Genomic DNA, 15,404 nt, shown 5'->3' on the forward strand with positions numbered 1-15,404 from the left:
GCTGATGTTACAAAAGTAAACAAAGGAGACCAATGGAAATGGCAGGGGAGAGAAACATTGGGATTTTAGCCTTTGCAGACCATTTACATGCACCAAAACCATATAACACACTAGGGGAAATGGAAAACCCCCGAAAACATAATGGGGCCTCTTTAAAATGGATATTCATTCAAATGATCAGAATTCAATGGTTGCTAATATTGAATGATCTCAGCAGAAATGTACATATTAAAGCTGTTTTTAAAGCTGCATTAATACAATTTTGTCTGCAACTTGTGGGCAATGAAAAAAGCCCAGCAGACACAAAGCAACATTAGATCCATTTGGTGTTGTGCTTCTGTCAGTCCCACAAATGTAAATCCAATATTCCCTCTCCTTAGCTGTGATTTAATTTGTTCTTTGGAGGATAACTGCATCACTATGTTCACCAGCTATCTGTTGACTGAGTCCATCTGTTGTTTGGTGCTCGGGTGAAAGTGAACAGTGGGAGTATGAGAGTTGTTTTTGCTGAGTAGAGTAGTGAGAATTAATCAAAAAAATGCCAAACCAAAACAATAAGATGCTAAAACGCTCCAGTGAGCTGAAATGTGATTTTCTTTTGGGTAATCAGTTCGTCACTTTTATATTATTCATTGTTATTTTATCGATTTTGAACCTGAAAGTACTGATAGTTGCAGCTTTTCCTGTTTTTGTTGCAATATGCAAATTGCACGAGAGGATGTGGACAGAATCATTTGAACATGTTCCTTCATGTGACGTGTTAGCAAAGCTGAGACAAAGTCATCACGGTGCAGAGGCCTAATAATGAAATGTGTATAATATACTTGGTGTAGGAGCCATGCATGTCAGAGAGTGGGGATTCCTGTGGTACGTTTGATAGCGTTTTTTATTTTTTATAATTTGGTCTTTGTTTAAAATATTATTATATTGTGATCAATTATGGGTTGGGGTTTGTTGGGTCACATGGGTATGGGTGGCAATAATAGTAGATACCTGTGTGAGGTGTGTGTGGAAGAGAAGGTGAGAGAGTGGTATTGAGCATTTTATAAGAAGTTAATAATTTTCATTAATACGATCTTGTTCTAAGCATTGATTTTTGACGTTTAGATTTTTCGACCTCAGCCTCTGCACACTTTTTTTTTTCTTTTTATAAATCTTTAAGTCAAGTCACAGAGAAGTCAAGTAATTTCTCTAGTCCTTATTTTTTGTGACATTAGTCGATCTTCAATTGTCACTCGATCTCTTGTTCCTTACCTAAAGCAGACGTGGTGGGTGTTGAATTTTGTAAAGATTGTACATTTGTGATTTTGGGCAACCTGGGTAAGATGTGTTTTGTATTAAGTCCAAGCTTTAAGTTAAACAAATATATAAAAAGCTGGAAGTGACAATCTTTTGAGCCTCTGGTGTATTTAACTATGCAATCTGGGGGTATACTACGAAGCCGGATTTTCGCTAAACCGGCTAACTTCAGGGGAAGCTCGGGGTTTCCGGTCCTACGAAGCTGGTTCTGTTTTTAGCAGGCTAGATCTCCATGGTAACTTATGCTGTGCGGCTAACCTGCCCCGGAGCAGGTTAGGTTGCAGGCTAAGAGCTCAACTCAGTGAAAGCACTGCCTGCTGACCAATCAGAGCTCAGTGTGCAGAGTTTAAAGCGATCAAGTCATATTACAGGAGAAAGGAAATACAGAAAAACTGCCGTTGCAGGAAAGACGGCCGGCAAAAATCACCGATTGTGAGAACGTGAACATTAATAGAATATCACCTCCCATCTTCAGAGCAATTTGACTATTATAACATTAGCGTTAAGAAAGCTTACTTAAATATCTGCCACACAACATAAGTAACCGGATCAGAGTAACATTAAGTACAGTCTGCGGCATATCACATCATAATGTATCATATATTTCCTTATCTGAGTCAGCTGAGCCGTATCTCGCCGTGCAACACTCACAGTGCCACATACTGCATGCAGAAGTATTATTTTAAGCAACACATTAAGTTGACGAAACACTGGAGTCAAATGTATTTAAAGTCAGATCCACTCGTGTCTTAGACGGGGCAGTGATATCATAAACCAGTTAATGTATGATTCAAACACTTTTTCTTTTACCGGCTGTATTAACCTTGCAGGTGCAACTATGTGGCTTTTATCCTGGATAAAGTGTTTAAGTCATGGATGTTTAAAGTTTAACTTCTTCATATGTCTAATATTATAGTTGACTTTTCATTCAGGAAGTATGGCGTTGCGCTGTCAGTACGCTTCTCCATGTTTGTGATTGGTCGAATGCTCCAAATACCACCCCTTTCATGTGAACGCGCACCTAGGGCACGGCTGGCTTGAGCGATCCACTTGATAACCTGCGTCGTAGTACAGTTTAGCGAAAGCGCGTATGTTTTGGATTAGGCCAACCGGCTAACTCAAACATATCCAGGTTAGGTTGAACCAGCTTCGTAGTATACCCTCCTGGTCTTAATTGCACTTATCATGCTTCCTTGTTGTTGTTTTGATTCACTGTTTGTTGTTCTTTTGAATGCAAATTGGGCCATAACACCTGATAACACCTGATAATAATTGCCCTGTTCAAGATCACTACACAGAGAAAATCAGAGACAGTTTCCCTGCCATCAAATGTTCGGAATAGAAAATCCTATTATCTGGCAGTGACTCGAGAATATTTGAGTGCATTCCCACAGTGATACTCCACCAGCTGTAATGGTCGATGGCCTGAAACGACCTAACATATTAGTTCTCCCTGATCAGAGATCCTCCGCTCTGTAGCTGCATGTGATGTGTTTGTTGACACAGAGAGGTGGAGAGTTGGAAGCAGATGAAAAAGCAGGGTGCGGTGCGTTATCTCTCAGAGCTCCTCTGTCGTTACTGGAGCGCAGCGACTCTGTTTTTTTTGTTATCAGTTATCAGTGGCTCGAGGCCTCGGGGACAACGTGTACCACCGCCCCATGTTGTGTTCACTGTACTGGCTAATATACACTTTGTATGTCACGATGTCCTTTTAAAGCGCATGTATGTAGGGTTGTAAACAGTTGGCTAGTTTTGTTATTAACTAAGTAGTTATCTATAATCTGCCCGTTATTTTTTTGATTAATCAATTTGGTGTAGAAAATGTCAGTACATAGTGAGACATTTTAATCTCAGTTCCTTAAAATCCAAAGTGATGTCTTTAAATGTATTGTTTTCAGTCCCAATGATATTAATTGTACATTATAAAACGGACAAGTCAAATCAAGCAATCTGATTGGTTCTTAGCCGTGATATACTGAGTGTATACCACGGGTAGAATTGTAAATTACTTTTCACAACAAGTCAGTATCCCTCCACGTCTGAGAAAAACAGTATATCGTTGGGCTGATACTGGAACAAGAAAGCAGCGGAGAAGTGACGGGGCAGAAGCCCTCCTTTTTGACGCAGCGGTCCAGACATAGACATCAAACGGCAAAACATATTCAGTGTGCAGTTCCTTTGGCATTAGGACAGGGATATCTAGATACTTTTGAAGGTTTAACATAATGAATTGTGCTACTTTTAAAGCAAGCAACGATGTTTTCAAATCTGTAATCAAAGAGGTCTGCAAAAACGCTATCGACCAATCAGATTGCTTGATTTGACTTGTCAGTTTTATAAATATATTTAAATTTCTTCCGTTACGAAACAAACGTACAAAGCATAAAATGGAAACATTTAAGATTAACTTCGACCTCCGGGGGGTCTTCTTACTATAGTATGGAGGAGTGGATTGAGCAGTGCCTATCTCCAGAAAAAAAAAGAAGCACCTAAACTACGACATGCAGAGCTCCGTGAAGAGCAGGTAGACCAACTGGAAAAGTGCCACCATTCAAAAGCTTTCTGATGCAGGTCTTGAAACAAAGCAGAGAAATTATGACCGTTTGTGGCCATAGGTGCGAAAGCTTTCTCGAGAACTACTGGAAGCCAAATCTCGGGGAAAGTCTCGAGAAAGTGGAGCAATATCCTAGCCACGCCAAGCAACAGCCTCGAACAACCTCGACCTATACAAGTGACCAAGTAAGCCATGCTACTGATGCTGGACAGTTTTTCAGTGGGTGCACAATAAACAGCAACATACACATTAATGTAAATAAATAGCCAAATAATCGATCAACGCTCTCTGTCTAATATGTTCGCTAGCTGTTAGTGTTGTTGCATAGCAACCACCTCGCACTATGTTTTGTGCAGAAGGCAACGGAGGGACTATTTTATTTTGAACATCATTATTTACTAATAAAAACTATTTAAATTAGAGTGTGTATTTTTCTTTCATATTGCCACACTTGGTAACCGTTTTATAAAAGCAATAGCTCACTTCAGGCCGTGATATATGCTCATAATTTATATCACAGCTAAGGGGGTTGTCGACCCTCCGCTTCGCGTCGGGCCGAACCACGTCCCTTAGCTGTGATATAATGAGCATATACCACGGCCTGTTGTGAGCTATTGCTGAATTATACAGTGTTTCCCACAGAATTTGTAAGAAAAGCCAAAGGCCCCCTAACCTATTCGGGTGGTCCATGCATTCCCCCCCCCCCTCAAATAAGATAATACATGCAAGTTCATGGCTACTGTAGACAACGATATTGTTGCTCTGTGTTGCGTTGTTAATGAGTGAAACACACCAGAGTTGAGGATCTGTGGGGTTTATTCTCCCAAAAATATCATTTACAATTCAGGCATTTCGCAGACGCCTTATTCCAAAGCGACTTACAATGATCAATCACAGGGACATTCTCCCTGGAGTAACCGAGGGCTAAGTGCCTCACTCAAGAGCACACTAGTAGTGGTGTTCCAGGCAGGATTTGAACTCGCAACCTTCCAATCATCAGCCCACCTCACTATCCATTAGACTACATTTTTTTTTATGAGATCCATTTTTGTCCTTTTTAACTCAATGTTTGAGAGGCTAAAAATTGACACTTTTCTGCATTCACAGCAGTTTTTAGTGGTAGCAATGCACAGAAATATGAAAAATATACAGAGCAATGTGCAGCTTTCTCCGCATAATGAACAAGATGTGTTTGCCTGATGTGCGTTAGTGTCACATACATCATTTTAAGTGCAAACATGTATGGACATCACTTCATGCTTTTGGCTGGTTCATGGATCTCTGGATCAGTTCAACAGCACCCTATAAAGAGCTCTCTGGAAACACAGCGGTCTGTTTTGCTGCTTCAGCTCTTGGTTCAAGGCTGGGAACTCTCCGCCCCTCCACCAGAAGCCGTGTTCCCGCTGGCTTGAGTGACACTCTGCAATATTTACTGTTGACCTATTGATCCGGATCATATGCTCGAGTCCAGCTGGAGACAGTGTGGTGTTGAGCGTATTTATAGATAGAGTTGAAAAGACGGGTTCAAATCATCAGATCTGTTTTTCACGAGTGTGTTTCTGAATTAGCTCGACTTACTTCTCGGATACAGGAATCTATAGCAGTGTAACAACCTGTAATGTGAAATACTGACACACTTGATGTGGCTTTACTGTATACTTGTTTATTAACCTTTGATCATGGTGTCTCTCTCTATCAGAACAATAATGATGATGGCCTAAATGAAGTTGTTGTGACCTCTACCTCTGATCTGATGCAGGTTTTACACACAGATTATTTATAGGATTAATTGTTGACACGTTTCATTGTTGATGTATTTAACAATTGTGTATAAGTAAGCCAAGGTATTACAAAATAAATCATTAAAAAATGCCATCGCACAATTTCCAGACTCAAAAGTCTGTTAGATTCCATTTTATTTGAACATTTAAAACCATTTAGATATTTGAGTATAAGGATTTTAATTGACTGAAATGCCAGCCAATAGAAGTGTGAGTGTTACACAGTGATGTCATTATGTTACAAAGTAAACAAAGGAGTCCAATTGAGGTGTTTCAGGTAGGGGTGGGGGGGGGGTGGGAGAGGAACTGAATGGAACACAGGGATTGTAGCCTTTCAGACCATTTACATGCACTAAAAGCTATATAACCCACTACAGGAAAGGGAAACAGGGCCTCTGTAAGATTGTCATTAACATCGGCTATTGTGCATATGATAATTAAAGGTGGGTTATGTAATTTATTTCAGAAACACTTTTTGTTATATTCCATGGAATGCTCTTAACATCCCGATAGCAATGAATATATGAAATGCTTTGACAATAAATACTGTACATACAAAATATTTCATCTGTGGAAGCCGTAGTACTGTAAAAAGCACGACCAATCATCTGAGCCGGCCCGGCTAAAATAACTGGATGGCCTACCTGCCTGTCAGCCTTCCATCTGTGCACAAACTTATCTCGTGCCCTCATTGGTCATGTGCGCGTTCGTGTTTGTTGGAGGAGGGGCTCTGTAAGGAAGTCTGAAGGAAGAGGCAGATTTTTTTCGGCTGCGTATTTTCAGATTCTAGCGCACTCGAGCTGGTTTCTCCAAAATTACATACCCCACCTTTAAGCCTTTGAAACGTGATACAATTATATTGTGTTTCCAAAGATGTGGCAGCATTTTGGAAATAACTCCCTTTCCTATTGCATCATGAGGTTTGGTGTTGAGGTCTTATAAACCGTCAAGATGAACTGAAATATTTTCAAATCAACTTTATTGTCAATCTTTCAGTTTGTGTGTACAGACAGAGAGATCGAAATACCGTTTCCCACAATCCTGAATACAAAAATAAAAATATATACAAAAATATGTATTTCCTATATATACACAATCAACTGACACATTTATACATATGTACACATTAAGACATGTTTCCAAAGGTGTGGCAGCATTTTGGAAATAAATCCCTTTAGGAAAGTTTGGTGTTGAGGACTTGAAACTGTCAAGATGAACTGAAACGTTTTAAATGAAAGTTGACACCTGACACTAGACTGTCTGTACCTGTCTCTCCCCATCAGATATCGCCGTGGTGGAGATGACGGACGCTTTCCGGCAGCCCTCGCTCTTCTACCACCTGGGAGTCAGAGAGAGCTTCAGCATGGCCAACAACATCATCCTGTACTGCGACACCAACTCCGACTCCCTCCAGTCCCTGAAGGTGAGAACAGAGAGCATTAACACACATTAACAAACAATCACTGAGGTTCACAGAGGTGGTAATTGAAAGCTATTTTTAGGAAAGCCAGAGGGACAGGGGATTGACAGGAAAGTCATTTGGTGGCAGCGGCACATAAATGCATCGATTATTTGAAGGAAGGAAATGCATTTATGAAAGTCGGCGTTGGCCTCATTTCAAAAACGTAGTTATTTGATGAAAATAGAGTTCAGGGAAAAGAGCAATTTTGTTGTCACTTAGTCATCAACCACTTTTCTTTAAGTGGTAAAACCGCAGTTTTGTCCTCAGTTGTGTTTCTCTGCCCTTCAGAGATGAGCTGTCTGTCAGTCTGTCCTCTCCTGTGATGTCCTTTCTTTTCTATCAAATCTTGTATTTCTTTTGTTGAATGTATGTATTATTTGGTGGTGGTGCAGTACCATAAGGTGGTACTAAATCATTTAAAGGTGGGGTAGGTCATTTCGGAGAAACCAGCTTGAGTGCGCTAGAATTTGAAAATACAAAGCCGGAAAAAACCTGCCACTTCCTTACAGAGCCCCTCCTCCAACACACACGAACACCCACATGACCAATGAGGGCACGAGATAAGTTTGTGCACAGATGGAAGGCTGACAGGCAGGTAGGCCATCCAGTTATTTTTAGCCGGGCCGGCTCAGATGATTGGTCGTGCTTTTTACAGCGCCATGGTTTCCACAGATGACATTTTTTAATGTATTTATTGTCAAAGCACTTCAGATATTCATTGCTATCGGGATGTTAAGAGCATTCCATGGAATATAACAAAAAGTGTATCTCGAGCCGGTTTCTCAAACTTACCTACCCCACCTTTAATTTCCACGATTGAGATTTTCATTTCAGTGCTGATTGTTTGTTAGCTGGAAACGAAAATCAAAATGATGATAGGGTTAAGAATTGTGTTGGTATACAGGGTCATGGCCCAAAAACGGGTCGGATATAGTCCCGGTTTTGAAGTATTGTCCATCATTGAGAGCTCTTCAATTTAAGACACAGATTCAACTGTATTTCATTTCATTTTTCAATTAGCTGTTGCTTTTATCCAAAGCAATTTAGAATAACTGGAGTCAACCATACAAACTCAGATTAAGCCAAACCATTTGAAGTGCTACAACCATTTACGTAATTCAATTTTATATTTTGATGGTGCAGTTGAAATGGTTCGGCACTTTAAAACACATTTCGGGTATTATGCACTCGGTGTGCTGATTACTCATGTTTAAAAGTGTTTTTTGGTTGACGTGGGCTGCTTCCTACTGCAACTAAGACCTCTGCTAACTTCAAAAAACATGACACACTGTTATGAAATAAACCAAAACCTTCATGAAAAGAACTGCTCTATAATAACGGCAATCTGTAAGGGAGAGTAACACATCTGTATTCATAATAAAATGTCAGATTGTTACTTTCACCCCCAAAAAAACTCACCCAAGCTGAGTCAGCATTTGACAACAGTGCAAGTCTTATGGAGCAGACGAGACGTGGTTCACTGAGGCCAAAGCTGAACACATTGAAACACTGAAGCCTTTATTGACGGTTTTCCTCTCGCTGTGCAGTCAGAGTAACGTACCATACAGCCTCTAGTGCAGATTGAATTTAGAAGGCATTAAAACCCCAAATGTACATTTTTAGCTCAATTATTCCTGCTGTGTATGTCGTAAAAAGCTTCAGATAGCCTGCTCTGTTTCAGACAGTTCCTAATAGGAGTTCCTGTGCTTTGCTCCCCACCCCGACTGAAAACACACACACATACACACATACACACACACACACACACACACACACACACACACACACACACACACACACACACACACACACACACACACACACACACACACACACACACACACACACACACACACACCTCCTCTCTGGTGGCTCTCTCTGATCTGTATCAGGCTGCTAAATGGTTTCAAAGGGGTGTCAGGAGTTTTCTTTAAATGCTGTAGCCCTTTTAGAGAAAATAAACAGAGACCTAAAGAGGTGTGCCCTCATGCTGGTCAGGCTTATTTCAAGTGATATTTTCCTCTATGGAATAACAAAAGTATCCCAATGTAAACGTGTGTCGTTGATCACAAACGTAGGTGTTTTTCAGTTTTAAATACTTCCTTTTCTCAAATTGAACGTGAGGAAAATATCCTTATTGATTCATATCCTATTATCTCAGCACTTGCATGAAAACTGATTGTGATTTATCAGTGACATAAGATATTAATATTTATTTGTGCCATGTCATTTCAGTGAGGTAAAATGAGTGCTCTTAAATATTTTAGTAGCTCGGCTCATTGATCCGCTTCTTCTAATGTGTGATGATGAGACTAGCATCACAATCATTCCTGTGTCTGTGCTTGATGCATCACAGCATGTACAATTACATCTCTTTTCAGTCCGAGAGTTTTAAGGTGTTTCAAGCTGCAACAACTGTTTTAAAGACCTTTGAAATAGATGCAAACATTTTTTTTTTTAAACTCACTTTCAATGTCTGAATATTTGGCTTTCTGCAAGACAAGAGGCTCAGTGTGCTTTAACCCTCCTGTTGTCTTCGGGTCAAGTCTGACCGATTTGCTACTTTCATCAATCATAACTTTTTAGTTTTACATTAGATTACATTAAGGCTTTATGATATCCTTCACAGTAGACATTTGAACATATACAATTGCTGATCACCACTTTCATTGAATTTTGGATGATTTAGTCAACTTTGTAACACCCATGGTGTTCCCGGTCAAACATGACCGCCATAAAGAAAAGGAATTAGTAACCATCCGGATCAGATAACACACACACACACACACACACACACACACACACACACACACACACACACACACACACACACACACACACACACACACACACACACACACACACACACACACACACACACACACACACACACACACACAGAACAATTTGATACATTTCCCGCTCTTATGTGCCCATCCCCCCACATGGATCACACCTGGCACACGCAATACAAGTTCAGTTTCTATTCTTTGTATATTTACTGCAGTTTTTCATGTATACCAGTAGTCTGATACAATATGTACAGTTTGAAAGGGTGTTAAATGAAATTTGGTGATGATTAATGGTTTTTGTGTTAATGTAATAGCAGTTAAAACAGGACCGGTCAAATTTGTCCGCGAACACCAAAGTAAGGGGGGGGAAACGAAGACAATAGGAGGGTTAAACAAACTACATTAGCCGAGTTCATGGTAAACAGACATGTTCAATGTACTTCCTTCTTCATGAAACCTTTTTTAAATGTTTGGAATTCCCACGTTAGTAATCATTTTATTGTTGCATTTCTACCTTTCTGTTATTTATTAAACAAAACAAAGAGAAGTGTCCTTTTGTAATCTCTGAATGTATTTTCTCTTCTTCTTTCCAGGAGATAATTTGCCAGAAGAACACTGTGAGTACAAAGCAATCTCTTTGACTTTCCTCTCCTTTAACACTTTACTCCCATTGCGCACACATCACACATCTTATGTGTTGCAGAGAATATGTTTTTCTGCAATGTGCAGATAGCTGAGTGTTTGACACCTTACGTTTCCCTCCTCGGTGTTATAAAGGTTTTTCTCTTTCGCAGCTCACTTTTAGCAAGAGGCTGATATTTGTTCCTCAGAAATGCAAGATGTCAAATTACATGATCTTCTCTTACATTTTTGGAGATGTTTTTCTCAGGTGCCAGCTGTTTCATGAGTTACAGTGACTGCATGGGCTTGATCTGCATAAATAGGATCAGGCATTTGGAACATTTGACTTGCAGAAACTGCAGCATTCAAATGAGGTGCTGCCTCAAAGCTAAGGAAATCCTTCTCTGTGCCGAGTCACGTAATGTTGTTTAAAGAAAATATATTTCCTTTTAGATGCACCCACTTCAACACATTAGGTTTAAGTCCTCTCACTTTGGGATTTTAGCCTTTGCAGACCATTTACATGCACACAAACCTATACAACACACTAGGGCTGCTCAATTAATCATATTTTAATCGCAATTACGATTTTGGCTTGCAAAGATTACAAAAACAACGTAGTCGAAATAAAACGATTATTTTAGTATCTTTTTTAGTATATTTTAATTTTATTTAAATTTTTTGTATGTGTTTTTCAGTTTAATTATACTTAAAGTTCAGGGTAATCAACTGTTATTATTTTTTTTTCAATAAATAGATGTTTTCAAAGTAAATGAATAATCGTTTTTAATAATCGTGATATAAATTATTGACCCAAATAATCGAAATTATGATTTTTGCCATAATCGAGCAGCCCTACAACAGACTACAGGTAAGGGTAAACGAAGCAGAACTAGGCCTCTTTAAGCCAATTTAAACGTGTACTAGGTTTTTCTAGTTGAGAATGTGCATTGTTTCACAGCTCTGAGTATAATATGTAGAGGACAAAGCCAATAGTGTTCTGGAGCCCTGGTACAGTATAGTACAGTACAGCAGATTACAGAAACTCATGTTTGCGATTTTAGCCTGATGAACATGATTACACTAATGTTGGAGCTATATATATCTCTTTATATTATTTAATAGTTTAACATTTATTTTCTTTCTGTTTATTATTATTATTATTATTATTATCATTTATTTATATGTATTCTTAGTTAGCTTCATAAGTTAAAGTAGTTTCTATGCTTTTATTTTGAAGGCATGTTTTGGGCACTGGGTGATTAGAGCACCTGGTGTAATTGTATATATTGGAGACAGGTGAGTGGTGGGAGCCAGAGCACTAGTAAGCAAACGTTTTTTTTTACCAGGGTGTTTCAAGCCAGCAAAAGGAAAGCCATAGGAAAGGCTTAAGGAAAAGGGATATAGGAAACCTGTTTGTTGTACTTTGTCATCGGAATAAACTGTACAAATGGAGAATCTTGTCTGGACCTGGATCATTGCCCTGCGTAAGATCCGCTAACTAGTGCCTCAGCGGCTGTATTATTTTAAGTTAATTATCTGTTTTATTTCTATAGGATTTTGGCCGCTACAACTACTCTTGACAATTGATTTTCTTATATCAACTAATTCAGCTCTCGAGCAAATATTAAGACGGAAGCAGACGACTGACTTTAGTCCAGAAGTCCATGTTCAGGCTTGAGATAAAAGGCTTGGCTCTCCTAAGTGGATTGAGGCCCTGTTCTGCATGGATCTCCTGATCTCTGACTCTGACTCGTAGCATGTGAGGAAAGCTGATTATCACTCACATTGTGAGGACGTGAACCCGCTGCTCTCCCCTATGGGCTCTCATCGTTCTCCTGCTGTCTTGCTTCTATTAGAGCACTCCAATCTCCTCTGCACGTTCGCATGAGCTTTTAAATCGCTTCTTTGAGGGTTGAAGTGCACTTAAATAGCAATATTTGCATAATTTCTTCCATCCCTTTGTATCTGTGTATGGGCTATGATGAGCAATATCTTAATATAATTTTAAATATATTTAATTCAAATTGCCCTGTCTAGACACATAGGAATCATAAAAGCACCAAGGTCACATGGAAACTTCCAGACAATAGTGAAGCTCCTCTATGGTCATGAAACTAAACACTCAAACTTTACAATTTATTCCCAAAAAGAGAACCCTCTAATCTTCTGTGAGCGACGTAGTTTATATATAGACACAGTGTTTATTTCTAAATGAGAGAGTATGCAAAGGCGGTCACAGGAAACGATCAAAAATGCCAGTCATGCTAACCCCTTCCCCCCTCGTGGTCTCATGTCTGCATACTGTACATGATGAATGATTTGATGCAATAAGACCACCAGGACAAAAAGTAACCCTTCTTACAACTTGATCATTTGTTTACAGCACAGTATATAAAATGTTTGATAATGCGTACTATAGAAAAACATACTTGGACAAAAAAATATGTTTGTTAGTATTTTCAAACAGTATGTTTCACTTTTACAAGAGAAAAAGGCCAGATTATTATTAAAACCTGACATCCATCAAATTTGAAACATATCTAATGTACTGTTGCTCTGTCTGTGTGTGTGTGTGTAGATTTACTAAAAGTAGCTTACACTGACACACTCTCAAATATTGAGGCCTGGTAGGAGGAGTTTCCATCAACACTGATTGGACATCTGCATAAAATGGCAAATGTTCCCCAACATTGAGTTGTGGTCGGCTCTGAGTGTGTTTCTGTGAAGGTGAGTGAGTAAGCAGCTGAAATCTTCCAGTAAGTGCAGATTGATCATCGGCAAGGATATCAAACCAGATGAGTCACTGGTGGTTGAATAACTGAATCACTGCCAGTCACATTCAACAGATTCCCCATGAGCCACTGCTGTCACATGTGTTTCACTCCGCTACCCGAGAAACCTGTTAGCAACCAGTGAAGATTAGCTTCAAATGGCCTGCAGTCGCCTTGAAATACGAGCGTGTGAAAAGAAAGAAAGAGCCCTGTGTCTATAGGCATCTCACACACAGAGGAGCTACATTTAACGTCAGGATTTAGCAACTTGTCTGGTTGCACCTGACAGAAAAAGAGGTCACGCAGATGGCATGCACCAGTGATGTCATCCGCTACTGTTGTAAAGGAGGAAGTACTTATCTGCGGGTTTGACTCTCATTGCTTCAACACCACACCTTCCTTTCGCTTCACTTTTTTGTCAAGCACTGAGAGCTGCAGCAGTGTTTGTTTCTTCTCAAAGAGGCTGCATGAAAAGCTGAGACTATGACAGAGTATTAGAGGTGTCAGGAGGATGCAGCTGTATGGCAGCCCAACCGTCTTCATTGTTGTCACCACACATCTGAAATACTGGGAATTGCTCTCCTTGAAAAGACCTCAGCTGTTTCTTGGGGATGTCAACAGTGGAGTTCCTGCCTCTCTAATGTTCTGTCTGCAAAGAGCACCACCAGTGTTTCTGTGTTGTGTATTCAGCAGTGGCAGGTCACCGCAACCGAACCAGGAGCATCATGTCGAGTTCAAAACAAACACAGACAGGAGAAAATCCACCTCCAGACATAACACAGATGTCAGGAATTAGAGCTAAGTACATAAAGAAGAACATTTTTTTTAGTGCTACAATAGCAGCTTAAACTGAAACAGACGTGAAAAATACATGACTGCTGCATGCCACAGCTAATAACAGGGGAGACCTCTGCAGAAGGTGAGCAGCAAGACGACTGTTTCTGCTCGGTGTTTGTGAGCATCACGCTGCATGAACAAGTGGAATTTGTAAGTGCAAGGCTGTATGTTTTTGTGGTTGCAACAAGAGAGCAGCTGCTAATGGGACTGCCAGCGCTGATACAGATACTTCCTCCTGTGGGTTCAGTGAAGACAACACAAACACTATTGTCTCTTTGGACAAAGCCAAAGCTTAATGCTGTTACCTGATCTGTCTCAAACAGGGGAAACAGCTCCGACTTCCTCCAGGCAATCGGCTTCCTCCCCTGTAATATGTAGTCTTTTACTATACAGTGTCTATGAACTTGGTTGTAAAGAGTTTTTGACAGTGACTGCACCCAGACCTTTCAAGTACTACAAGTCATCAACAATTCAAAACTAAAGTAAAAACAATTATATTTGCAGATTACTCCAGCTAACAAGTATTGGATATTCCCAGTATTGCTTATATTCGCTTTTTTCTTGCCCTAATTTTTGTTTTATTTATTTGTTTTTTTTCCAGTTTTCATTGGTTTTCTTTGTTTCTTTGTACTCCTTAATTTCTATACGTTTTTGATTAAATAAATGCCGTTATTATTATATTGATGCTAATGATGATGCACAGGAGGGCTACTCCCCTTAAGCTATGCTTCAGCCCTCCCGCTTCTACTAATTTTGTTCATTTGTGTGTATGAACTATACGTTTTTGAATTTGTATGATTTTAGTAGAATAAATCAATATAAATAAAAAAATAAAAAATGATTGTATTTACTGTAAATGTACGCCTTGTACTGGATACTGTTAAACTCCCGATAATACAATATACTCCAAGTATGGTTATTCATACGTATGTGCAATATGCTCATTAGCTAAACTAAAACCACAATCGATCTGCTAAATACAATTCTGCACAAAGGGACGTAGCATCACTGCACTGCTATCCTGGAGCTCTTGATAATATCACACGCATCTTGTAAAGCCAAGGATGTCAAATAGAAGAAAAAAATGGAGATCAATAATGTTTACCCACTTTTATTTTGAGCCAAGAAGAAGAAGAAAAAAAAGTTCTCAGAAGAAATTTGTATTTCAATATAAATATGACAACTGCAGTTTCAGTGGCCGAGAAAGTTGGCAAGATATGATTTAAAAATATAACAGCTACTAAATAGACTGAGACTGTAGTTTGATCTGACTTGTAAACTTAA

General features: G+C 39.4%; 1 protein-coding gene across 2 annotated transcripts in view; it reads left to right on the top strand.

The window, feature by feature from the left end:
- Positions 1-15,404, top strand: part of map3k5 (mitogen-activated protein kinase kinase kinase 5) — an 85,781-nt gene that overhangs the window by 16,143 nt on the left and 54,234 nt on the right. For both annotated transcript variants that reach the window (XM_079646682.1, XM_079646683.1), the window contains exons 2-3: positions 6,918-7,057; positions 10,482-10,505. In XM_079646682.1, the coding sequence (XP_079502808.1) occupies positions 6,918-7,057; positions 10,482-10,505 (164 nt within the window). The remainder of the gene's footprint in view (positions 1-6,917; positions 7,058-10,481; positions 10,506-15,404) is intronic.

This window comes from Notothenia rossii (genome assembly GCF_949606895.1).
Source record: "Notothenia rossii genome assembly, chromosome: 8".
In the NCBI taxonomy this organism is placed as follows: Eukaryota; Metazoa; Chordata; class Actinopteri; order Perciformes; family Nototheniidae; genus Notothenia; species Notothenia rossii.